This window comes from Budorcas taxicolor, chromosome 7 (assembly GCF_023091745.1).
Source record: "Budorcas taxicolor isolate Tak-1 chromosome 7, Takin1.1, whole genome shotgun sequence".
Classification (NCBI taxonomy): Eukaryota; Metazoa; Chordata; class Mammalia; order Artiodactyla; family Bovidae; genus Budorcas; species Budorcas taxicolor.
The window spans coordinates 44,111,548-44,138,685 of NC_068916.1; the positions used below are offsets into that span (position 1 = coordinate 44,111,548).

Here is a 27,138-nt window from a genome sequence, read left to right on the forward strand (position 1 = left end):
TTTGAAAAGACTTGTAAATGTATGCATGAAGTAGCTCTGGCAAGATGGAGGAGGCAGAATATGGAGAAAGCTATTATTAGGGGTCCTTCTTGCATTATTGGTATAAGGATAAATTAATGTTTAAAAAAACAAATCTGTTGATTTTAGATGAGCTTGGAATTATTGTCTGAAGAACCGTTACCACAGGCTGTAAGTATGGTTGTTGCGTCCTCTGGAAACAAGTTCCTCATTCAGTTTGGGAAACCCTTACCATTTGTGGCCAAGAATATCATAATAGTTCACAACAAGCAGTGATGACCTCTAGGTCTCTATCACAAGTCGCCTTCAAAGATTTTCCAAGTTTCTCTCAATCTAAGTCAATCTCAATTCTACAGTCTAGTTTTATTTTCTTCATAGTAATTATCACTATCTGAAGTTACCTATTCATTCACTTATTTGTTATCTATCTCCCACTAAAATGGGAATGGCAAGATAATTCTGAATTCACATGATTTTAGTCAAGCCATTTAGAGTTTTCTTACAGTATAAAGACACATTTTATTTACTTACCTTAGTTGGAAAAGGAAATTTGGAAGGTTCTGTTTTGCATGGTGTATGAATAGCCGTTAGAGGGGGAGGCCATGAATGCGTCATCTCCTGAAATGTAATTATTACAGTTTGTTTTCAAGCAGGTCAAGGATAAAAATTACACAGCTAAAAACCAGATCTGTATTATAAATGCTGGTTTTCTGACTGCTCCTCCAAAGGTGTACATATTTAATCAATAATATTAATTAAGCACATGTGCAAGGCACTATGGGGTAGGTAACAGGAAGACAGTTTACACTCTGACTTCAAGGAGGTTAGAGTTAAGGTGATAAGGCCTGTGAATAGTTATAGAAATCAGCCTGTAACCAAATGCAGGGCACATAGTAAAATACTAATAAGGAAGAGCTTGCTACGGGAGTGGGAAAGGGGGATAACAATAAGAAAAGAAGCCAGCTTTTACTGTGTACCTTTAATGGGCCAGATACTGTGCTATTTTAACCTCTGTTACTCAGCTAGTAGTCATAATGACATTATGAGGTAGATACCATTATTATCCTGACTCTATGTAGGATAAAACTGAAGCACAGAGATTAAGCTATTTACTCAAGGTCATATACTTAATTAGTAAAGGACACAGAATTTGATTCTGGGTAGTCTCTCTACAGAGTCCATTCACTGATCTGAAATTTTGATCAAGTGGAGAAAAATCAGAAGAAAGGTATCAAATGCACACATTGAGGAAGACAGACAAGTAAGACTACATGTCTGATTTCATTGAATGCCTTCTGTCTAATCATATGCCAAGTATGTCCAAGTGGAAGTTTGGATACAATCACAATGTATATGTTAGAGACGCAGGAAGTAGAGAGGTATCGGACCCAGAATAAGGGAGAAGTATTTTATCTCTGGCACGTAGTTCAAAGCCAGCTGTCAAGTAGATTGAGAAAATACAATGAATTAAAGGTGGTATAACCTTTAGGAATTTATCCTATAGCTATACCCACATAGTTATGTAAAGATACATGTTCAAGGGATGCACACTAAAAAAATGAAAACAACCTAAACATCAACAACATAGGATTAATTAAATTACCAGACACTCATACAATGGAACACCAAGCAAACAGAAAAATAAGAAAGTTACCTTCTGAAATGAAATGATACCCCCAGTTACTGTTAAATGCCAAATACAAATCAGTGTATGTCCTCATAAATGTTTATTTATGGAAAAATCTCTCAGAGATAGTTAACCTTTGGCCAACAGAATGACTGAAGGAAGAAGAGAAGAGAACACCTGATATAGCTTCTACCACTTGAATCTCTTGAAAAGGTCACCTGCACTCAGCTTGCTCTTTATCCTCTTACCATGCTTTATGTCTTTAATAGTATTTCACTTTCTGAAGTAATTGTATATAGTTGATTATTTCCTACATTGTGCTCAAAAATGTCAGCTCAAAGGGTGCAACACTAACACTGTTATCACCACGATATCCCTGGTGCTTCACACACAGTAGGTCCACAGTAAGCTGTGAATTAATAAATCATTTCTTACAATAAATATATTACTTTTAGACTAAAAAAACCTTTTTCTTTCCTTTAAGTTTGTGATGAGGTTCCCAGAAAAAATATGACTACAAGTATGAAGAAAACACAAAGGCAATGTGAACCTGAGCTTCCTTGTACGCTGCACATAGGGAAGGGAAAAGAAACAGAAACTTATATGCCCCAGGTTTTCATTCTTGGCATTTTACATCTTAAACACCAAAATCCTCTCAATAAAAAATCTATTTAACTCCCTACTGTCAAATGACTGAGCATCTATTACACCCAAGGCCATGTGCCAAGTCATATATATACATAAAATATATAATAAATGGCTTCCCTTGTGGCTCAGCTGGTAAAGAATCTGCCTGCAGTGCGGGAGACCTGGGTTTGATCCCTGGGTTGGGAAGATCCCCTGGAGAAGGGAAAGGCTACCCACTCCAGTATTCTGGCCTGGAGAATTCTGTGGACTGTATAGTCCATGGGGTCGCAAAGAGTCAGACATGACTGAGCGACTTTCACTCAATATAATAAATGGTCAGTAACATCATAGAAATAATTAAATACAAGAAAATCTTAAGATCTCTTCCAGGTATTAACATGCCATACATTTCTGAGGATTTAAGAGTAAAGATATATGCTCCCTTAGACTTTTTACGTACATGGCAACTGAAAAATGAAAGCAATGAGTCATCATTGTGGTCTGATGACCTGATACAAGGGGGGAAAGGATTTCAGTGGGATTCTAAGAAAAAACAGAATCTGTATATAACTGAAGAGGAAGGAGAAACACATTCTATGAAAGTTTACAGAGATGAAAGAATACGAAAGGGTATGGCTTAGGGAAATCAGTTTGGGAAAAGTGATCGATCTGTAGTGGGAGAGGCTGAAACTGGCTTGTATACAGACTAACATTTAAAATGTTAAATTTGTACACTACTCTTTTTAGGGGCCTGAAAACTTCTTAGAAAGAAATTATGAAGACAAAGGATTAAAGCAAAGACTATGACAGCAATACAGAAGACAGATGAGCAGGGAGACTCCAGACAGAAAGTCAGAGTGAGGACTGTATATTACAATTACTAAAGCTCAAAGTGGCAGAAATGGAAACAAAGGAACAAACATTTTCAAGAAATTTTCAAAGTCTTGCATGTAGTTTTGTGGTTAAAAAGAACATGAGAGAAAAAAGTGAAAAATAATTGGGATTCTACAATTGGCCAGGAAGAACAGTGATACTACTAATAGAAGTTAAGTTTGATAAATATGGCTTCAGACATATCTGAAGAGGCAGGGAGAAACCCAAACAGAGACCCACCTAAGAAGCAATGAAGAGACAAAAACCAAAACCCAAAGGAGGCCAAGACAGGAGAGAAAGATTGAATAGCTGTCTAACAGCTAAAGTCCAAAGGATGGAGGAAAATTTCATCAAAGAAGAAAAGAAGAGAGCAGCACTGGCTTAAAAAATGAACTCAAATTTAAGAGATAAGAGAAGACAAGCTTTCCCAAAGGGCAACTTTGGAATGTTGAGAATCCGAGACAAGAAAAGGTGTGTAGAAAATAAAAACAATGTAACAGTCAAGGAAGAAAAAAATGGTGCTTCCAGAAGGAAAAAATAAAAATTCTTTAAAACAGCAGAAACAGTAGAGAACTCAAATGAAGCCTCTTATGGCATGGGAGGTAATGACCTTGGAGAAACAAGTTCAGGAGAATGGCGGAAGTAAGAGATTTTAGTAGGCTAAAGGAAGGACGGGGAAGCCTGGTGTGGTGCAGTCCATGGCGTCTCAAAGAGTTAAACACAACTTAGAGGCTGAAAAACAACAAAAGAAAAGAAGGAAAAAATAAGTGGCAGCAGCCAATGCAAGCAGTCTTTCAAAAATATACACAGTGAAGGGGACTTCCCTGGTGGTGCAGTGGATAAGAGTCTGCCTGCCAAAATGCATGGTCATAGGTTTAATTCTGATCCGAGAAGGTCCCAGATACCTCACAGCAACTAAGCCCATGTGCCACAACTACTGAGCCTGCACTCTACAAAGCTGCTACTATTGAAGCCCACGTGCCGGAGAACCTGTGCTCTGCAACAAGAGAAGCCCATGCACCAAACCAAAGAGTAGCAACCACTCGCCACAACTACAGAAAGCCGGTGCAAAGCAACAAAGAGCCAGCGCAGTCAAAAATAAATAAATAAAATTTTTTTAAAAGTACATACAGTGAAATACAAGTACAGACATAAAAATTCAGGTGTACACAAGAAGTACAATTAATATGTGACTGATGGTTTTTGTCTATTGAGCCAAAAACAGGTTCTTTTTCCAACAGACAACATTTTCTTTTCCCAACAGAAGAATGTACTCTTTAATCATGTGTCAGTTTAAATATACTCCATTAAACACTCAAAATGTGTAGTATTCAGAGAAGACTTTTTATGTACATCTGACTAGTATATAGAGATGAACTACGAAGCAAGCTATTTTCAACACAATGGTTTAATAACTACTGAGATTTTTAAGCATTTCAGATTATTAAATGATAAACATAAGAAGGTATAGTTATATTTGGCTTCTTCCTCTTTTCAAAGCAAACTGTTAAGACCAGAATTTGTTTTTACTTACAAACAAAACCCCCAGCTTTTTGAGGGCAAAGAGTACACAAACCAAGTAGTTCAGAACTTAAGTATGAATATAAACAGAAAAGTCAGTTATTTTTGATGGACACAATCAGGTTATCCATGTAATCAGTCTGCTGCAGCTTCAGATAGTTTGTGACATATAGGGGGGAGGAGGAGAAGAGGGTAGCAGAGCATCATAATTAGAGAAACAAACTATTTAAAAAAAAAAAAACTTACTTTAAGAATTTCATCCACACAACTCACATCCCCAGAAGCAGATGCCTAAAAAAAGAGGAAAAGAAACACATATTAGGTCTAAAGTCATTTCTTATTAGGTTTTTATCATTTGTTGTATAGATTTAACATTATTAGAAATAAAACTAACATTAAAGATATATTTGGTATCCCACTACTCAAAGCCAGAACACTAATTAGAATCTTTGGACTGATTTCCTTAAAAACATAATTTCAAGCACTAAAAAATTTTAATCACCAAACTGTACACGACTGGAAATTTTAAAAAAAGTTTTCCAAGAAATCATATCTTGCGTATACTTGGATTAGAAATAACTTTCAAAATGTAGTTTTTTCAGCTGAACAAGATGTCAAAATTTAAGTCGATTTATATACAAAATATACTATGATACTGAAATCATCATTTCACATAAACTAACAAACAGAGTAAAACCAGTATTATTGAAAGATTATCTGTCTGGAACACAATGGACATTTTATATAATATTTCTTAAATCATGAAAGCTAAGTTTATTCTGAAGCACAAACAACAATTGAGTTATGGTGAAGTCTAGCTCTAAGGATCACATTATAATGTGTAAAGAAAGAACAAATTACCACTTTACTTTTCTCTTGAGAGGAGTAATTAGATGACAAATGCCAGGAACAATGCGTTTCCCAAGGCCACAAGAAAGATTTTTAAATGTCCTCAAAACATCATTTTACCTATCCCCCATCCCTTCCTCCACTGTTTTAAGCTATGAGCTGTAATTTTCAGCTACTGATATGGATTAAAATTTTTTTTATTGCTAGATTAAAGGATAAAATTAAAGGATAAAATTTCAGCTATTTCACAAAGAATGCTCACTATTCTGAATAGAATGTTTTGGTACATAGTTCTAAATACCTTAAATTTCAACCCACCGCTATCCCTAGAGCAGTTGCCGCAAACCTTTAAGTATACCCAGAGAAAAGGATCATGGCATCCAAATCATAAAACATTACCATCTCCATGCAACCAAAAAAGTTTCAACATTTACCACAATGAACCATGCCCACATCTTACTGATGAGTATTGCAATGAGAAGTAATTTTTTTAAAACAAAAGAAACAAAATGTATTATCCCATAAAATTAAAATGAGGAAACCTAAGGTATTGAGAGATCATGTTTTAGTTCTATAACTGACTTGCCATTTTAATATTTGAAAACAATGAATGACCTTTTTTCTACTGCTCAAGAAAAGTGTCTAAGAGCTCTATGGATTCACTTGGGAGTCAATCACAAGTTTTTCCTTAAACTTTTACATTCCTTACTGTTAAGACAAAGAGTTCAAGTTCAATCATAATTTCAGGGTGAATTGCTTCATATAGTTACAATGTTAAAAAGCTCTAAATGTGTGACTTACATCCAATGGTTGGGAAGGTATTTTCAGCTTGGTGAGATGTGCTTTACTGCTGGGCTTCAGTTCAGTCATGCTGTTGCCATGAGACTGGCTGCTGTAGTGTTCAGAGGACAGCTTTGGTTCCATGGACTCCTGTCCATCCATGGGCCGCACATAGGCAGTGGGTTTCTGTAGCATTGAGCTGGACTTTGACATCAATGAAGGTGGGAAAGACTGATTTGAGTGCTGCCCACTTGAAAAAGGTACACGGGAAGGAGAATCCCAGTTTGCATCAGGGTCCCGAGGTGATTTGGAACGCTGATGTTCTTTGCTATGGTGATCATTCCCATGAGACCTGGAATGACTGGAGCTTAATGAAGAAACAGCCTGGGGTTTTCCAGGGCTGGAAGAGCGTGATTTGGAGTGTTCTGATCCATGCTGGCCTTTTTTGCGGCCACTGCTCCCACCACTGCTGTATGAGTCACGGTCATGTCTCTGGCCACTGCTATTAGTGCCACCACTGGCACCTGCACTGGCCCGCTGGCTACTGTGTCCACTCTGTAAGCCCGAGGACCGTTTCTGAGACTGAGAAGTGCTGGGTGCAGGTCCTACTGGAGTCCATTTGCTACTCTGATGAGAGCTCCCATGTCTCTGTTCAAAGAAATTTGGGTTAGATTTTTCATCTGCTGTCGGCGGTACCGTAGGCTTGGGAATTGCAACAAGCTTTGGTATAGATCTGTCTCCTATGAAATCCTTCATTTCATCGTAGTTTCCAAGCATACTCTGAATACGACTTGACAGCTTATCTTCTTTGCTAGTCTACAAAAAAAAGTAAAATAAAACTATAAAATTAGCATAACTAGAAAGAAAAGATGCTTCCAAACTAACTTCACAAACTTTAAATGGAAAGGGACTTTTCCAAAAGGAGGTCTCATCTCATATGTTAAGGTTAAGATCTCAAAGCAAACTCCAAATACATATTTTTTTATGGTGAAAAAGAAAATGCAGTGTTAAGTGAAAAACCTTCAAAACACTAATATTCTAGAGGACAGTGAGAAATATATATACAATAGACTACAGGAGATCTTTTAAAACTCCAAATTTCACTAATAAATATACTAGAACAGTAGCAAAAATATTTTGAAGAGCAGAAAAGTAATTATGCCTTTACGTAATTAAGTTCCAAATCAGCAGATTAGCCAATACTCATACTTTTGGCAGTCAAGGAAAACAACATATTCCTTACAATCCAATGTTACAATTAGAAGCAGAAGTAAAAAGGTGAATGAAACAAGCTATATATACTTAATTATCTTTTTTAAATTAATAATTCCTTGTTACTGGAACACATCAAGTTAATAAAAGTCAACAACAAATTAAGCATGGAAAATCCAGTGATAAATTTTTAAATTTTGGCTATTAATTGTGACCATCAAGTCCTCCAACTTTTGAAGTCAAAAGTGTATACTCTGAGTTTCAAAAATTATTTTTTAATAATAAGATCCAAGATGTCTACAAGCTTTAGGATTCTTTCATATTAATATATGTGAAAGAAAAAAGTTGACTGATTACATAAAAAGGAAATCAAGACTGAAAAACAAACAGAAGACCCTGAACCACCAGTATTTATTCTGAGGTTGGTATGAATCAGTAAGGACTTTAGATTATACGAAAATCAGTCTGAGAGGTAAATGTACAGCAATTTATTGAAAATATCAAGGTCAGAAATCAAATCCTATTCATTGGATATTTACATACTACACACCATACTACAGAATAAAAAGGTAGTATAAGTCAAAGATTCTGGACCAAACTCCTGTTCTTTTCAAAATGTCTTTAATTCCAAAGTATTGTGTTATAAATGATGTCAGTCTAATTGCCCTTCATTGGACAAATCTTAAAAGCTCTGAATAAATGGCTACTTATAGATCTCACAAATGGTTTCTACAAACACCAAGTGTTGTAAGAGTAAACCCAGGATATGTCATTAATTTATATTTCATGAGAAAAAAATCTAACATACTTTCAACATCATACTATGAAGCCAACAATGATCACTGGTGCTGTAATACATATTATTATAGCTATTCTACACAATATAAGCCTTTAAATTATAGTAATACTTCCAATGAAAGTGTTAGAAAGTGTGAATGTGTTAGTCACTCAATTGTGTCCAACTTTTTGTAACTCCATGGACCGTAGCCCGGCAAACTCCTCTGTCCATGCAATATTCCTGGAGTGGGTACTGGAGCAGGTAGCCATTTCTTTCTCCGGGGGATCTTCCTGACCCAGGGATCAAACCTGCATCTGCTGCACCACAGGCAGACTCTTTACCACTAAGCCATCAGGAAAGCTTACTTCCAATGAAATCCAAAGCCAAATCAAATATGAGAGAAACATTTGTGGCCAATACAGTTACATTAAAATCATCAGGTTCAGTTTGGGTTGGATCCCTGGGTCTGGAAGATCCCCTGGAGGAAGGCATGGCAACCCACTCCAGTATTCTTGCCAGGAAAATTCTATGGACAGAGGAGCCTTAGAGGGCTACAGTCCATAGGGTCACAAAGAATTGGACATTACTGAAGCAACTGAGCATGCACACAAGCAAATCAAGTATAATGATAGTTTTTTTAAAAAGGCAATTAGTTCAACTCATTGAATACATCTGACATTATGCTTTAATCTAAACTTGACATTGTTAATTAAGCATTAAACATATAAAAAGAAAATCAGAGAATCTAGTATATGATAACAAAAAAAGAACCAGACTGATAATGAAAACACTTTTATTCAAATATACTGAAATTTGATAAACTAGTATGCAAATGGCAAGAAACAGGGAAAAAAAAGAATTTATGAAATATTTTTCTTTGACTCATGTTATACCCAAACATCCAAGGAAACAGCAGATGATATGCTTTGATAAAGAAACTTTTAATTTACTTCAAGGCTCAGAAAGGTAAAATGCCTGCCAAGGGCTAGTGGTAGAGCTAGGAATAAAGACAGGAATGTTTGAGCTAATCCACACTTACGGAGTTACAGGACAGAGATGGGACAGTGGTGGGGTGAGGGCTTGTAAGATGACTTTAGGGCACTAGTGATGTTATATTTCTTGATTTGGGTATTAATTATGTGAGGTTGCTCATATGGTGAATGAAAATTCTTTCACCTGTAATACTTACTTTGTGTACTTTTCTGTACATATGTTATATAGCAATGAAAAATTTATACCAAAGAAGCATATTCTATTATGAGGAAAGGAAAAAATGTTAAAGGGCATAACACTGTAACTCTTTCTAATATAAAAACTCAAGTTTAAACATTTTAAAAGCAAGATATGTTACATTATAGGGGAAAAAACATTCAAAGGACAACTTACAACTTTGTATGGCTCAGCAAAGAGAGGAGAGCTAGGTGGGAAGGCGTCGTCGCCCTGCTGAATTTCCTGATTCCGCCTTTCCCGTTCTTTCATACGCAGCACATTCCGGTCTTCACGGTTCATGTTGCTATGAAGAGAAACACAACCTTTACATCACACAAAAAAGGAAAAATTAAATGTTCTGTACTCATTTTGTCAGTTTAACACTTCAATCGGATAGTCCCTTTTAATTTTCAAGTGATAACAGGCATTAGTACTGAAGTTGGGTTTTGGCAATGGTTATTATCTACTGAATAAAAGAGGACTTCCCTGGTGGCTCAGACGGTAAAGCGTCTGCCTACAATGCAGGAGACCCGGGTTCAATCCCTGGGTCGGGAAGATCTCCTGGAGAAGGAAATAGCAACCCACTCCAGTATTCTTGCCTGGAAAATCCCATGGGCGGAGGAGCCTGGTAGGCTACAGTCCATGGGGTCACAAAGAGTCGGGCACGACTGAGCAACTTCACGTTCACATTCACGTTATCTACTAAAAACCGATAGTGTCTTCCCACAACTATCCAGATAGGAAACACTGGCCCAGGATATTAGGATCCACCCATTTAAACACTTAGCCTTATCAATTTTTTAAGTTTTCTCCTAGCTAAAAGTCAGCTAAAACTTACGTATTCAGAGGGAAAGTAGTACTTAAACCCATAATTCTTAGCATTTCCTATAAGCCTTCTGTGGCTTCTTCTTCAGAAATCTAACTATTCTTTGTCATTAGAAGCATACAACCCACTCCTACCTACCACCCCCTCCCCCCAAGGTCCAGTGCTTTTCTCTACTTTCCATCTACCTTATCTTGATTTCTTTTTGTCCCAAACACAGCTTCCTTGGTGTCCATCCTTATGGCAGTTTGATCTCAGCTTTGCTGTTGCTCTAGATTCCCTAAAAAACGACATTTCTGCTCTAAATACATTAATATTTCAATTAACACCTCAATAAATGCCAAAACTGAGGCTTTCAGCAGCAGAATCTAAAATTAACTTGGGTTAGTAACAGTAGTTGAAATTTTACAGAGAAAAAAAAAGTCTTTTGGGAGAAGGGGTAAATGAGGGTGTCATTTCTATAATCATGACAGTATATTGTTTTCACTAAGAAGAAACCAAGGAAAATAGTTTATATCAGTAGGATTTTTGGTTAATAGATAACAATGAAAACTGTTGTCTAATCCTGGGACAAGAGATTATCAGGGACTCTGCAACACACTCTTCCCTGGAGATAGATTTAATCATCTGTCCTAGTTATGCTTTGTTTTGCTTGGAAAGTTCTGTTGGAGGCCAAACAGAAAGACCAGATTATACAGTGGAGTATTTCCAGCCTTATGATAAGATTCAGAAATTAAACTAAATCAGAAAATTAAAGTCAATCAAGACTGGTAGAAACTATAATTGTAAAATGAGCATGGACAGCAAAAACCAATATATTCTTGAGGACTTTTATAAGCACAAATAAACATTTAAATATAAAACTTCCTGATTTGCAATTTACTATCATTCAAATAGAGCAACTTTTTAGTGTTTAAAAATGTGTTCCAGGTATCCAAATGTATATTCAAGTTCCTTCTTTTATGTACAAGTTTCTAATAAACTTAGAAAAGAATACAAACTATTTTGAGGTTATGGGAATAGTGTGTGCTTCTTTGGTCTCCCATCAGAACCACAAAAAGTATTTGATTCTTTAATAAACACCATAAAACATCTACACTTTGGTATTCAGAAATTAAAATGAAAGAACATTTATTATCCCCTAGCACGCTTGTGCCAACTAATAACTGTGTATCACTAACAATCAAGCTTCAAACAGACCTCTAGAGCTATGGTGCCACAACACATGAACTTGTGTCCATTTCTGCGTTAACTACCAATTTCCTCTAATTTCCTAAGTTTTGAAAGCTCAGTGACTTCTCCAGTGATCCAGTGGTTAAGACTCTAACCTTCCACTGCAAGGGGCGCAGGTTCAATCCCTGGTTGGGGAACTAAGATCCCATACAGCAGGGCAACTAAGCCCATGTGCCCCAACTAGAGACGCTCACCCACCACAACAAGAAGCCTGTGCACAACTAGAGAAAGCCCGCTCAACACAATGGAGACCCAAGGCAGTCCCCACCCCCAAATTCTTGAACAATCAGAAAACAACAGACATGCCTTATTTAAATTATGATTTAATTTTATGTATTCAACAGCACTAACATAATCATGTAAGAAATATGTGAAAATTTACTGCAAAAATGGATGATTCCCACAATAAAACTCCTCCTATAATTCATTAATAAAAACTTTGTTTTCTTAAAAAATAAAAGTTATCACACTGAATATTTCCTCTTTTAACAAAACTGCCAAGAAGCTCCTGATGAAATTAAATGATTGCTAATAAGAACTAATATCCCAGTTTCAGTTCTTATTCTCTAGGTTTTTTCTGATTTGACTTATTTTCACATCTAATACACTGGTTCTATTTTTTCCTTCTGTGTCTTTCAATATGAGTATCTCTGCCTAAAATAAGTTTTTCCCAAAGCAGTAATTCCAATAATTCCACTTGAGCTGACCTAAAATTAATATGAAATTCAAGTGACTCAATTTTAAGTATATCTCTGTTGAACAGCCAAAACTATATTCCTCCTATATTTGCAACTACTATACTGAAACAGAATTCAGTAAAAAATAACAAACTGCTATATCACAACCAATCTACTAGATAAAACAATTTCTAAAAGAAAATTAGCAAGTAGAAAGAAGGTTCTTCTTCTAAAATTTTTAATTACTTAAGGTAAATTGTTTAAGTACCTATCCAGTACTTAAAGTTGATATACTAACTAGAAATTTTTTCTTCTAGTTAATTTATTGAGATATAATACACAGCACTTGAAAAGTTAACAGCATAATGGTTTGATATGTATCATAAAGTCATCATCACAGTAAGTTTAGTGAACATTCATCACCTTATACAGATGCAAAATTAAAGAAATAGAAAAACATCATTTTTGATGAGAACTCCATGATGGACTCTCAACTTTTAAGTAAAACATACAGCACTGTTAATTTTATTAAATTGTATTGTCCAGCACCTCCCTAGCACTTATCCTTATAACTGGAAGTTTGTACCTTTTGACTGCCTTCATCCAGTTCCCCTGACCCTGATCCCCCATCTCTGGTAACCACAAATCCTAACTCTGCCTTTTCTGAGTTTGTTTCTGAAGCTTAATTGATCTGCAACACTGTGTTAGTTCCTGTTATACAACCTGATTCACCTCTATACATCTGAAACTGATCACCACAATGAATCTAGTAAGATACCTCACTATACAAAGATAATATATAGTTACTGACCATATTCCTCACACTGTACATTTCAAACCTTTGATTCATTTACTTCCTAACTGGAGTTTGTACCTCTTCATCATCCTCACCTATTTCTTTCCTTCAACCTCAACCCCTCCCCCTCTGGCAACCATATGTTTGTTCTCTGTATGAAAACTCTGTTTCTGTTTTATTGTGCTTGCTCTTTTTCTTTTTTTTTTTTTTACAGATTTCACATATAAGTGAAATCATGTAGTATTTGTCCTTCTCTGTCGGACTTACTTAACTTCTTAGGATAATACCTTCTAGGTCCATCCATACTGTTGCAAATGGAAAGATTTCATTCTTTGTGATGGCGGAGTAATTTTCCATTATACATATTTACACATCACATCTTTACCCATTCATCTATCAATGGAACTCCAGCTGCTTCCACATCCTGGCTATTGCAAATAATGCCACAACTAACATAAGGGTGCATATATCTCAAGTGTTTTTGTTTTGTTTGTTGGATCATATGGTAGTTCTGTTTTTATGGATGGTATTTCAGATAACATAGCAATGTTAAGTCCCTCAACTGTGATAACTCTATTTCATTATGTAGGAGAAAATCCTTTATTCTTACTTAGGACATATACAACGTACAGGCGAAATGTTATGTTTGCCAACTCTCAAATGGTTCAATACCCATTGGAATCTATACCTAGTATGTATAGATAGTATGTCTATAGATAAAGTATCGTACGTGGGGTTGGAGGGAGAGACAACAGAGAGAGGAATGGATAAAGGAAGGAGGGAAAGACAGAGGTAAAGGAAAGAGTCAGGAAGAGGAGAAGGAAGAGTAGCAGCAGCAGCAACTAAATGTTAACAGTAAAAATGTTAATCTAGGTGAAGGGTACAGAGATCTGTATTATACTTTTCTTAGGTTTGAGATTTCAAAAATAAAATATGAAAGGTTAAGAGTGATTAAAATATTAGAGCATGATGGGTGCTTTCCAACATTTTTCAGCCTTGGGACTACCATCAAACTATTTCTCCTCTAGGGCTTACAGTATTTCTCTCATGACTAAGGTGCACCTCCAAATCCACTCTGATATCCAGTTATCCTCAACTCCTCTGTGTCATGATTTATCACATTTCAGAAAAAAATTACACTTATTACTTGCAAGAAGGGGACAACATCCACAGGCCAAGCTTCAGTTCAATAAAAGTAAATGAACATCCAACAATTATCTAAAGCAAAATTTAGTATTTATTATTAAGTGTACTATTAACTTAATATGCAACAAGCGTCTATTATATACTTAGCATCAGGGAGAACAAGAGTAACCTGCCATACTAGATTAAAACCTATTATAATCCATTACTATTATCAAAATAGCAAGGTAAAGAGTGAACAAATTGATCAGTAAAACAGAGGCAAGAAATAAATCCCCAAACGTGGGATTTTAATAGTTTAAAAAGCCCAATTCAATAATAAAATGTTTTATTTAATAACAATTAAGAGCCATGTACTTTTCTAAAATGACAGTTATTAAAATGGTGAAGACATTTCAAACTCAGCCAGAATAAAGACAACCCTTTCAGCCCAGTAGCCTCACTTGTGGGACTGTATTCCACAGAATTAAAAGCACAGCCATAAGCTACAAAGATGTTCACTGCAGCACTGTTTTTAGTGGTAAAACAATTTAAAATAATCGAATGTCCGAGAACAAAGAGATGGTTAAATAAACCATGATTTATTAAAGCAAATGAATTAGATAATTTCCAGCTAACCTGGGGAATTTCCATAAATGCTGTTATGTAAGGAAAAGTAGGTGCAACACAATGTATGCCATATGATTGACAGCCTCATTATTTCTTTAGCTTAAACTTGGAAGTAGAATTGTTAGGTGCTGAGTACATAGAAATACAACTAACTCCACTAACAGGAAAACATGCCCACGACCATTCTCATAAGCTAAACACAAGAAAACTGAAAATCTGAATATCCAGTTTTCATGCATAATAGGAAACATCTCTGTATTTAGTTAAATCATCTCTCTTATTGCTCAGTAAATATTTCCTGCAAATGTTAATAGGGAATAGTCTTCCACCTATGTATTTTCCAAAACAGACAAACCTTAAAAAAAATTTTTTTTAGTAAAATATAGTTGTTTACAACATTGTTTTAGTTGCAGGTTTACAGCAAAGTGATTTAGTTATAGACATATATATATTTGGATTCCTTTCTATTATAGGTCATTATAAGATACTGACTACAGTTCCCTGTGCTATATAGTAGGTCCTTGCTGGTTATCTATTTTATATACAGTAGTTCATATATTTTTAACCCAAACTCCTAATTTATCCTTCCCCTTTTTCCCCTCTGGTAACTGTTTTCTATGTCTCTAAATCTATTTCTGTTTTGTAAATAAGTTCTTTGTATATTTTTCTTTTAGATTCCACATATAAGCACTATCGTATGACATCTGTCTTTCTCTGATTTACTTTACTTAGTATGATAATCTCTAGGTCCATCCATGTGGCTGCAAATGGCATTATTTCATTATTTTCCATGGCTAAGTAATATACTATTGTGTATATATATCACACCACCTTTATCCGTTCATTTGTTGATGGACACAGGTTGCTTCCATGTCTCGGCGACTGTAAATAGTGTTGCTATGAACAACGGGGTGCATGTATGTCTTGGAATCAGTTTTCTCCAGATATACGCTCAGGAGTGGGACTGCTGCATCATACAGTGACTCTTATTTTAGGTTTTAAGGAACCTCCATACTGTTCTCCATAGTGGCTACACCAATTTACATTCCCACAAACAGGGTAAAAAGGTTCCTTTTTCAAAAAAGATAAACCTTGATGGGTCTGTTTTTCCAATTACACAAGTAATACTCATTCTTGGCCCCCAAACTCTAATATGATCACTATAAAGTAGAAAGCAAAGTCACCAACAGTTTCACTTCCCTGAAATAAATCACATTCCAAGGAGTCAGAGAGTAAAGGTGAAAATTATTACACATACAATTCTTACTTCATTTAAGAAGTAATGAACATAGTTCCATAACAATATATATGAATTTTCATTCTTTTATTGCCTGCATAGTATTCATTTAACCAGAAAGCCCCTGAAGAGGTTGTATCTGGAATTCTGTATGACAAACATTATAATGATTGTACATGTGTGTGCACACTTTTTTCATTTCAGATAAATTTCTCCATGTGAAATTGCTGAGTCAAGGGATATATGCTATACCACTTTAATGTGTACCACTAAACTGCTTTTCAAAAACATTGTTTTAGTTGACAGCCTACTAATAAGAGTGTGGTGAAGGTGAAGTCGCTCAAATGTATCCAACTCTTTGCGACCCCATGGACTGTAACCTACTAGGCTTCTCCGTCCATAGGATTCTCCAGGCAAGAATACTGGAGTGGATTGCCATTTCCTTCTCCAGGGGATCTTTCCGACCCAGGGATTGAACCCGGGTCTCCTGCATTGGAGGCAGATGCTTTAACCTCTGAGCCAGACACTGCCCTTTAACCACGCTGTTTTCAATCCAGGGATTATGAGTCTTTTTTAATCGAATCACCTAAGAAATTAAAAAAAAATATTCCAACGTTACTTGTTTTATTTACTCAATACAGGAACCTGTCTGCTACTTCTAGGCACTGTTCTAGAAGCCAGGGAAAAAATAAAGAATGACTCCTAGATGGTCCTTGATCTTGAAAGCTCATAGCTGCATTCTACTCAATTTCTCTGATAGTTAAGACTGCACATCTTTTTCATGAGCTGCTTAGCCATTCATATTTCATACTTCTTCCGTGAACTGCCTATTTACATCTTTGTCCATTTTCCTATTAAAGTGATAGTCTTTTGATTACATAATAACCATGCTTTTCCAATCTGTACTACATCTTAGTTGAGAAATAAGAGGTTAGAATTATATCTTATGCTAAACTGCATCCTACTCTACTGACCACCTCTTCAAGTCTTCTGGCTCCTCCTTCAGGACTACTTCCAAACTCTGCAGGCAGGCCTACACTCTCCTCAATCTAAAATGCAAACCTCACACGCAGTTTTTGAAATTTGTCAATACTTTCTCCAAGTCTCTTGATTTCTTTCTCTTTTTGACTTTCACCTTGATCCGCATTTGTTCAGCCTCTCTGGAGTTTTCCATTCTTTACGTCAACGGAGTAACTATAATCAATCTAAATAAATAATTTTAAATATTTTTACTACAGACTATGTGCTATCTGTATCTTTACTTTTCAGTTACCTGTAACAAGAGACTAAAAGTGAACTATACTATGGACTACATGGGACTGGGGTACTCAACAAAGAAAAGGGCTGGCTTTAATAGCCCTTTAATAGAGTTGCTACTCATTGCAGTTATTGTAAGTCTTATCCATCCACTACTAGCAGCTATGTCCAGGTGAAACTGCCTTTATAGTGGAACTGGATACTTGATATTTAGCTGTGACTATATAACACACTAGACATATGATTTAGGTAAGTAATCTACATAAATCTCATTTCTGTCCTTTAAAAACCGTCCATACTAATTGGATGGTAAGGATTAGATGAGAGAACTATTTGAATGTATTTGAATATTTAACACTATACAAGTATTTAACACAGTCCAGTGGTATTTAACATGGTCCAGAGTATTTAACCGGAGAAGGCGATGGCACCCAACTCCAGTACCCTTGCCTGGAAAATCCCATGGATGGAGGAGCCCGGTAGCCTGCAGTCCATGGGGTTGTGAAGAGTTGGACACGACTGAGCGACTTCACTTTCACTTTTCACTTTCATGCATTGGAGAAGGAAATGGCAAACCACTCCAGTGTTCTTGCCTGGAGAATCCCAGGGACGGGGGAGCCTGGTGGGCTGTTGTCTATGGGGTCACACAGAGTCGGACATGACTGAAGTGACGCAGCAGCAGCAGCAGCAGCAGAGTATTTAACACAGTCCAGGTTAGGACTTGGCACTCTCACTGCCAAGGCCCCAGGTTTGATCCCTGGTCAGGGAACTAAGATCCCACAAGCCACTTGGTATGCAGCCCCCCTCCCCCTCCCTCTAAAAAACAGAATATAAGGGTAAAACAAAGAATAAAGAGTGACTGTAAACAGACACAACATATCTTTTTAGGGTGATAGAAATGTTCAGCAATTAAATTGTGGTGATAGCTGCATACTCATAAACAATTGAACACTTAAAAACAAGTGAGTTTATGGAATGAAAATTATTCCTCAATAAAGCTGTTTTTGAAAAGAGAATGAAGAAATCTTTGTCAACTCTTCCTGTATCTTTATGGCATTATTAACAAGTTTCAGACCAGTGTGTTTCTTTAAAGAATTGAGGATCCCAACTTTCTGCTGCAACTGCTCGTTTCCCTATCAGAAACAACTGAGGTCTCACAACATTAAAATAATCTGGTGTTATTCAAGAGATAAAAGATAAGAATAGAACAAATATTAACAGTCTCTCAGGTTTTGATACACTGACTTGAACAACACTGTAATAATTCAACTAGATCTAACAGGTATAGAACACTCAACGAAAGCAGAATACACATTCTCCTCCAGCGCACACAGAACATTCTCCAACAGACTGTACATTAGGCCATAAAATAAATCTAAATAAATCTGAAAGGACTGAAATCATACAAAGTATGTTATTGGATCACGATGGGATGAAATCAGAAATCAAGAGCAGAAGGAAAACTGAGAAATTCACAAATGTATGGAAATTATAAACAATATAATCCTAAATAACCAGTTGGTCAAAGGAAGAAGTCCTAAGAAGGAAACTCTGAGATTTTAATAATAAAACCACAACTCCAAACCAAAACTTATGAGATGCAGCTAAAGCTGTGCTGAAGGAAAATGTGTAATTATAAACACTGATATTAAGCAAAGAGAAAGGTTTTAAATGAATCTTAAAAAACTAAAACAATAAATAAATTAAAAACTAAAAAAATTTAAAAGTAAACCAAATGAAAGCAGGAGGGAGGAAATGAATGAAAATTAGCGTGGAAATAAAATACATAATAGAAAAATAATAGAGAAAATTAGCAAAACCAAAAACTGGTTCTTTAAAAAGACCAAGAATGTTGAAAAACCTTTAGTAAACAATGACCAAGAAAAAAAGAAAGAGAATTAAAATTACTAAAAGCAAAAGTGAAGAGGGGACAATATTACCAACTTACAGAAATAAAAGATTACAAAGGAATACTATAAAAAACTGTATGCAAACAAAGTAGGTAATCTAAATGGAATAGACAAAATTCCTGAAAAAGACACCAGATCACGTAAGTCAAGAAATAACAGGAAGCCAGAATAGACCCAACAAGAGGCTGAATTAGCAGTCAAAACAACTCATAAATAAAAGCTCAAAACTGAATGACTTCATTGGTAAATTCTAACAAATGTTTAAAAAATTAACACTAATCCTTCACAAACTCTTCCCAAACAAAGGAAGGAGGAAACTACTTCTAATTCATTTTGTAAAGGTTATATTACCCTGATATGAAAACTAGACGAAGACACTGCAAGAAAAAAAATCTACAGATCAGGTTGCTGTACTCGCTCTCTGAGATGGCTCACACTCTGTGGAGTGTGCTTCTCTCTGAATCTGAGTAAATCCATTTCTTACCTAAAAAAAAAAAAATTCTACAGATCAATACAAACCTTATATTTACACAAAAAGTCCCCCCCCCAAAATATTAACAAACCAAATCCAGCAATATTAAAAGGATTATACACCATGACCAAGTGAGGAATGCACTGGCTTAACATCCAAAAATCAGTTAAAGTAACACACCATAACAATAGAATACAGGATAAAAACCAGATGCCCATCTCAACGGATGTAGAAAATGCATCTGACAAGTTGTAACATCTCTTCTTGACAAAACCACTCAACAAACTAGGAATAGAAGGAAATTTCCTAAAGCTAACAAGGTATATCTACAAGGAAAATGGAGCTATCATATTTAATAGTGAGAGAGTGAATGCTTTCCCCTTAAGATCAAGAAAAGAACAAGACAAGGATGTCCTTTCACCACTTCTAATCCATACTGTATAGAGGTTCTAGTCAAGTCAGTCAGGCAAGAAACAGAAATAAAAGGCTCTGAACTGGAAAGGAAAAGTAGAATAATGATATTATATGTAGAAAACCATAAAGAATCCACTAAAAATCTGTGACAGCTAATAAATGAGCTCAACAAAGTTGTATGACATAAGATCAATATACAGAAAAGGGACTTCCCTAGTGGTCCAGTGGCGAAGACTCTGAGCTCCCAGTGCAGAGGGCCCAGGTTTGATCCCTGGTCAGGGAGCTAGATCCCACATGCTACAACTAAGACCCATATCAAGCTACCAGCCATATTTTTCACAGAACTAGAACAAATAATTTCAAGATTTGTATGGAAATACAAAAAACCTCGAATAGCCAATGCAATCCTGAGAAAGAAGAATGGAACTGGAGGAATCAACTTGCCTGACTTCAGGCTCTACTACAAAGCCACAGTCATCAAGACAGTATGGTACTGGCACAAAGACAGAAATATAGATCAATGGAACAAAATAGAAAGCCCAGAGATAAATCCACACACATATGGACACCTTATCTTTGACAAAGGAGGCAAGAATATACAATGGAGTAAAGACAATCTCTTTAACAAGTGGTGCTGGGAAAACTGGTCAACCACTTGTAAAAGAATGAAACTAGATCACTTTCTAACACCACACACGAAAATAAACTCAAAATGGATTAAAGATCTAAATGTCAGACCAGAAACTATAAAACTCCTAGAGGAGAATATAGGCAAAACACTCTCCGACATAAATCACAGCAGGATCCTCTATGATCCACCTCCCAGAATACTGGAAATAAAAGCAAAAATAAACAAATGGGATCTAATTAAAATTAAAAGCTTCTGCACAACAAAGGAAACTATAAGCAAGGTGAAAAGACAGCCTTCTGAATGGGAGAAAATAATAGCAAATGAAGCAACTGACAAACAACTAATCTCAACAATATAGAAGCAACTTATGCAGCTCAATTCCAGAAAAATAAACGACCCAATCAAAAAATGGGCCAAAGAACTAAATAGACATTTCTCCAAAGAAGACATACGGATGGCTAACAAACACATGAAAAGATGTTCAACATCACTCATTATTAGAGAAATGCAAATCAAAACCACAATGAGGTACCACTTCACACCAGTCAGAATGGCTGCGATCCAAAAATCTGCAAGCAATAAATGCTGGAGAGGGTGTGGAGAAAAGGGAACCCTCCTACACTGTTGGTGGGAATGCAAACTAGTACAGCCACTTTGGAGAACAGTGTGGAGATTCCTTAAAAAATTGCAAATAGAACTACCTTATGACCCAGCAAACCCACTGCTGGGCATACACACTGAGGAAACCAGAATTGAAAGAGACACATGTACCCCAATGTTCATCGCAGCACTGTTTATAATAGCCAGGACATGGAAACAACCTAGATGTCCATCAGCAGATGAATGGATAAGAAAGCTGTGGTACATATACACAATGGAGTATTACTCAGCTGTTAAAAAGAATACATTTGAATCAGTTCTGATGAGGTGGATGAAACTGGAGCCGATTATACAGAGTGAAGTAAGCCAGAAAGAAAAACACCAATACAGTATACTAACACATATATATGGAATTTAGAAAGATGGCAATGACAACCTTGTATGCAAGACAGCAAAAAAGACACAGATGTATATAACGGACTTTTGGACTCTGAGGGAGAGGGAGAGGGTGGGATGATTTGGGAGAATGGCATTGTAACATGTATACTATCATGTAAGAATCGAATCGCCAGTCTATGTCCGACGCAGGATACAGCATGCTTGGGGCTGGTACATGGTGATGACCCAGAGAGATGTTATGGGGAGGGAGATGGGAGGGGGGTTCATGTTTGGGAACGCATATACACCCGTGCTGGATTCATGTCAATGTATGGCAAAACCTATACAGTATTGTAAAGTAAAATAAAGTTAAAAAAAAAAAATCAATATACAGAAAAAAATGAATTCAATTTCTATAAAGCACAATAAACCAAAAATGAAATCAAGAAAACAATTCCATTTACAATATCACACACATACACACAAACACTCAGAAAAAAATTAACAAAAGAACAGCAAAATTCAAACTCTGAAAACTACAAAACATTATTGAAATAAATTAAAGATCTAAAAAAAATGGGAACAATCTTATTCGTGGATTTGAGAATTTATTAAGATGAAGATACTCCTTTAATTGATCCACAGATTCTACAGAGTCCCTATTACTATCCCAGCTGACTTCTTTACAGAAATTGATGAGATGATACTAAAATTCACATGGAAATTCAAGAGTTCCAGAACAGTCAAAGCAATCTTGCAAAAGAAGAAAGCTGGAAGACACACACTTCTCAATTTCAAAATTTACTAGAAACCTCAAAAGAGAACCAGGAGTCTGGAAATATATCAATACTTCACATTTGTAACAAATTTTCCACAAGAATGCCAAGACGACTCAATCAAAAAATGGGGAAAGGACTTGAACAAGCTTTTCTCCAAAGAAAATATACAAATGGCCAATAAACACATGAAGTGATCCTTAACATCATCAGTCTTTAGAGAAATGGAAATCCAAACTAAAAGATACAACATCACACCCATTAGGATGGCTACTATCAACATTTTTAAATCTTGTTAAAAAAATGTTGGCAAGAATATGAAGAAATTAGAACCCTGAGCAGTGCCGGTGAAAATGTAAAATGGTGCAGCTGCTGTGGAAAAGTTTGTTGCTCACTCAAAGAGTATAACATAGAATTACCATATGATCCAGCAATCATACACTTACGTATACAGCCAAAAGGACTGAAAGCAGGAACTCAAAATAGGTATTTGTACACCCCATGTTCACAGCAGCATTATCCACAGAAGTCAAGAGGTGGAAGCAACCCAAGTGCTCACCAACAGATGAATGGACAAACAAAATGTGGTATACACATGCAAAGAAATATAATTTAGCCTTAAAAAGGAAAGAAATTCTGACACATGCTACAACATGAATGAAGCTTGAGGATATCAAGGCTAAGTGAAATAAGCCAGTCACTTAACATGAGGTATGTAAAAAAGGCAAATTGACAGAAAGCAGAATGGTGGTTGCAAGACACTGGGCATAACGGAATAGGGAATTATCATTCAATGTGTATGGAGCTTCTGTTCAAGATGATGAAAAAGTCCTGAAAATGGACAGTAGTGATAGCTGCACTACACTGTAAATGTACACAATGCCACTGAGCTGTCCATTTAAAAGTACTACAATAAATTTCACTATATATATATATATATATATAACCACAATAAGAAAATATAGTACTCATAGTTTAAAAAAGGGTGCATTCCCAGTGAACCAGAAATTCATTACCTATAATTTTTTAAATAAAAACATGTAGTTTTATAAACTTTTAAAATTCAAAACCTCAAAAATGGTTGAAAGAGTAAAATGTGACCTTTAAGTTGCCTTTTTCAAATGTTCAGAACTAGTGTCTGCAATGTTACAAGGTTTTTTTTTTAACTAGTGTCGATTATTAAATGATTTACACTTCAAAAGTCAAAATGAGAATTGAGCTAAGATTTCAATTATTTCAGAATCCAGTTTATTACAACTGCTATTAAACTGTAACTTTATGTTAAAGCAAAAAGCCTCACTGGTATAGAAATTCCTCTTGCCTCATTTGACAGGATTTCTCCACCCAAAGAGAGTCTGAAGAGGTCATTTCCTACAAGCAAGGGAAACAGGTTGTACACCTGTGGAGATCAAAGCCAACAATAACAAAACATCAGGTACCTGGGATGGGGAGGGAGATGGAAGGGAGGTTCAAGAGGGAGGGGAAATATGTATACCTATGGCTGATTCATGTTGATAGTTGACAGAAAACAAAATTCTCTAATTATCCTTCAATTTAAAAATTAAAACTAAGCTGGGCTTATCTTCCAAGCACACATTAAAAAAAAAAATCAGGTACCAAAATAGAATTTTGCATGAAAGGACCTTCACCTGACGAGACTTCTAGAGCCTTCAGGGTTAAACTAACTAGTAAAGGGACTTCTCTGGTGTTCCAGTGGTTAGGGCTCTGTGCATCCAATGTGGGTAAGGGTAAGAGGGGTAGATCCCTGGCTGGGGAACTAAGATACCACATGCCATGCCACAAGGCCAAAAAATAAAAATAACATAGTAAAAAAAAAATGGAAGCAAAGACAATTCCATACCATTTTTGCTTGCTTTATTATATCTTTACATATCATCTAACTTCTCATAATAACGTTTCATAAATCATTTTCAACTAGGCCCTCAAAGCTTCCCAGAAATTTTACTATTTTTCTCTGACAAATGCTCTTTCCTATTCCTCACAAGAATTTTCATGGGGCTCTATGACTCTTGCTCCTAACTTCCATTCCACAAATGACCTTGTCTTACTGAACAAAGATTAAAAAGATTAAAGATCAGAGAGAAATCTTCTCATCAATCAACCATCAACTTTCAAACTATCAGCACTGCATCCATTTTCTTCTTTCCTCTGGCTAAAAGAGAAAAAGCATCTATCAAAGAACAATTATGCCCATTCTGCTATCTTCTTCTAGACTTTTATCAGTAACTGACCTTTCTACAGCAACTTCAACTTTTCTCTCTTTAATTAATCCTTTCTATCATCATTCAAACATAGTTTTCTTTAAAAAAAAGAAAGTCTTTCCTGATCCCATAGATCTCTCAAGCGACCATTCTACCTCTCCTCTATTCTCTATGGGAAGGACTCCTGGTTATTCTCCATTTTCTCTGCAACCATTTGTTTCATTTAAAAGTTACCCAAAAGGTGTTCAGAGCAATATAGTGAATACCTGGGTTACCAAGCTGCCTGGGAAACACAGCATTGCCAATGAAGGCTACTGTGTACCCCTCCTGGATCACATCTCCTGTGCTCCCTTCCTGACAGCCACTATTCTGATTTTGGTGTTAATCATTTTCTCATAAATTTCTTTATATTTTTACTATATATGTATGAATCCCTAAATAAGACATTGAATTGTTATGCATATTTTTCAACCTTTAAAAATGGTATACTCTATAAAGACTCGGAGCCTTTAAAATTTTCAACATTATGTTGAAGTTAATCCATCCTGACTCATGTGGCTGTAGTTAATTTATTTCCACTACTGTGTTATACACCCTCCAGATTTGTTTCCTCTTTTTCTGCCATTACAAACAATGCTGTAATGATCATTTTTATATACTTTTCTTTGTATCAATGACTGAGTGAGTTTTTCTGGAACAGATACCTACAAGTGGAATTGCTAGGTTTCAGGCAATGAGCATCTATTTTAACTGATACACACAAGCTGCTTTCTAAAATGTATCCAATCACTATGCAACATTCTGTTTAAAACCTTGAAACATTCTGTTTCCAGCTTTCCACATTCCACTCCTTTGCCAAGATCACACTCATTTGCAAGTTGCTAAATTCAACAGACACTCTATCATTTTAGTTGACCTACCATTCCAAATATTCAGCCACTAATGGCTCCTTAACATACTTTTGGCCTCTATAACCTCCCAGTTTTCCTAGCATCAGGTTCTTCCGTTCTATCTACCAGACGTCTTAAAAACTGGTGCTCCTCTGCACTCAGTCATGAGTCTTATTCAGTCTCTGATTAAGTTTACATTCTTTCCCTACATTCTCATGGCTTAAAATACCAACTATATGCCTACACTACAAATACCAAGATATGCTCCACATCACACCTTTCTCTTCTGAGATAGAGAACCACAAATTCAGGGATCTGTTTGATCATGTTCTTTGAGGAATATCAATCTCAGTACATCCAAAATTGATTTCTTGATCTCTTTTCCCTTCACTCCAACAACTCCTGCTCCAGTGATCCTCATTCTACCAACAAACTGCTCTTGCTGAATCCTCCCTTCAACCTCTCTCCACATCCAATCCATAATCATAGCCTCCAAAATATATCTTGTATTTATCAGTTCACTTCCTCCTCTACTGCCACTGTTCAAACAAGCCATCATTTTATCTCTGACTTGGACAAATGCTAGAGCCTTCTGATTGGGACTCCTAGTTTTCCTCTTCTCTCTCTAATCCATATTTTATACAGCAGTCAAAGTGATCTTTTTAAAACACAAATCAGATTATGTCACTCAAACCCTGATTAAAAACTTTTAGTAAGCTTTCCACCTGTAGGATAAACTTTAAGGTACCTAACATTGGCCTGCAAAGCCAGGACTTGACTTTCTCCTGATGTGACTCCTGCTTGTGTATCTCATCAGATTCATTTTATATCCTGACACCCTCCCCTCCTAGCTCCCACTAAGGGCTGTTTTTGGGTTTCTTGAACTTGTGGTACTCCTTCCAGCTTGAGGAAATTCATGCAGATAATTCTTCAGAGTACCTGATCACAATTAAGTATAAACTTGTTTTGATGTTCATTAGTATTTCCTCTTCCACTAGACAATAATCCGTGAATGTGTTTTCCAGCATCGCATACCTGAATATAACCTAGCAGACAACCAAATAAGTAAGCTAATGAAGTTCACAACCTGATAAAAAAGGAGTGATTATCTCATTTATTAGGAGATAATATCTTGAGATCATGATATCCTTTACCTAATACCACAAAACACTATTATTTGGGGACTTCCCTGGTGGTCCAATGGTTAAGAATCCACCACGCTGTGTAGTGGATGCAGGTTCAATCCCTGGTCAGGTAACTAAGACCCCACATGCCTTGGCACAACTAGGACAGAGCACCGCAACTACTGAGTCCACACACCACAATGAGAGTTTGTGCACCGTTAACAAAAGATCCTACATGATGCAAAGAAGACCCTGGATGCCGCAACTAAGACATGACTGAAGCAGCCAAAACAATAATTTTTTAAAATACTAATACTTCAAAATTGAAACAATTAGCATTTTATACCACACTAAAATCAGACACTATTCTGCAACACATTTTAACTTAGTAGATTCTTAACATTTGCATTTAATGATTTGAGATTGACAAGAACTGAAATGTATTTCTTTAC

General features: G+C 36.1%; 1 protein-coding gene across 2 annotated transcripts in view; it reads right to left on the minus strand.

The window, feature by feature from the left end:
* Window positions 1-27,138, minus strand: part of AFF4 (ALF transcription elongation factor 4) — a 74,668-nt gene that overhangs the window by 37,557 nt on the left and 9,973 nt on the right. For both annotated transcript variants that reach the window (XM_052642981.1, XM_052642980.1), the window contains exons 2-5: window positions 9,672-9,798; window positions 6,317-7,111; window positions 4,913-4,957; window positions 550-636 (exon numbers count right to left, since the gene is read on the minus strand). In XM_052642981.1, the coding sequence (XP_052498941.1) occupies window positions 550-636; window positions 4,913-4,957; window positions 6,317-7,111; window positions 9,672-9,794 (1,050 nt within the window). In that variant the 5' untranslated portion in view covers window positions 9,795-9,798. The remainder of the gene's footprint in view (window positions 1-549; window positions 637-4,912; window positions 4,958-6,316; window positions 7,112-9,671; window positions 9,799-27,138) is intronic.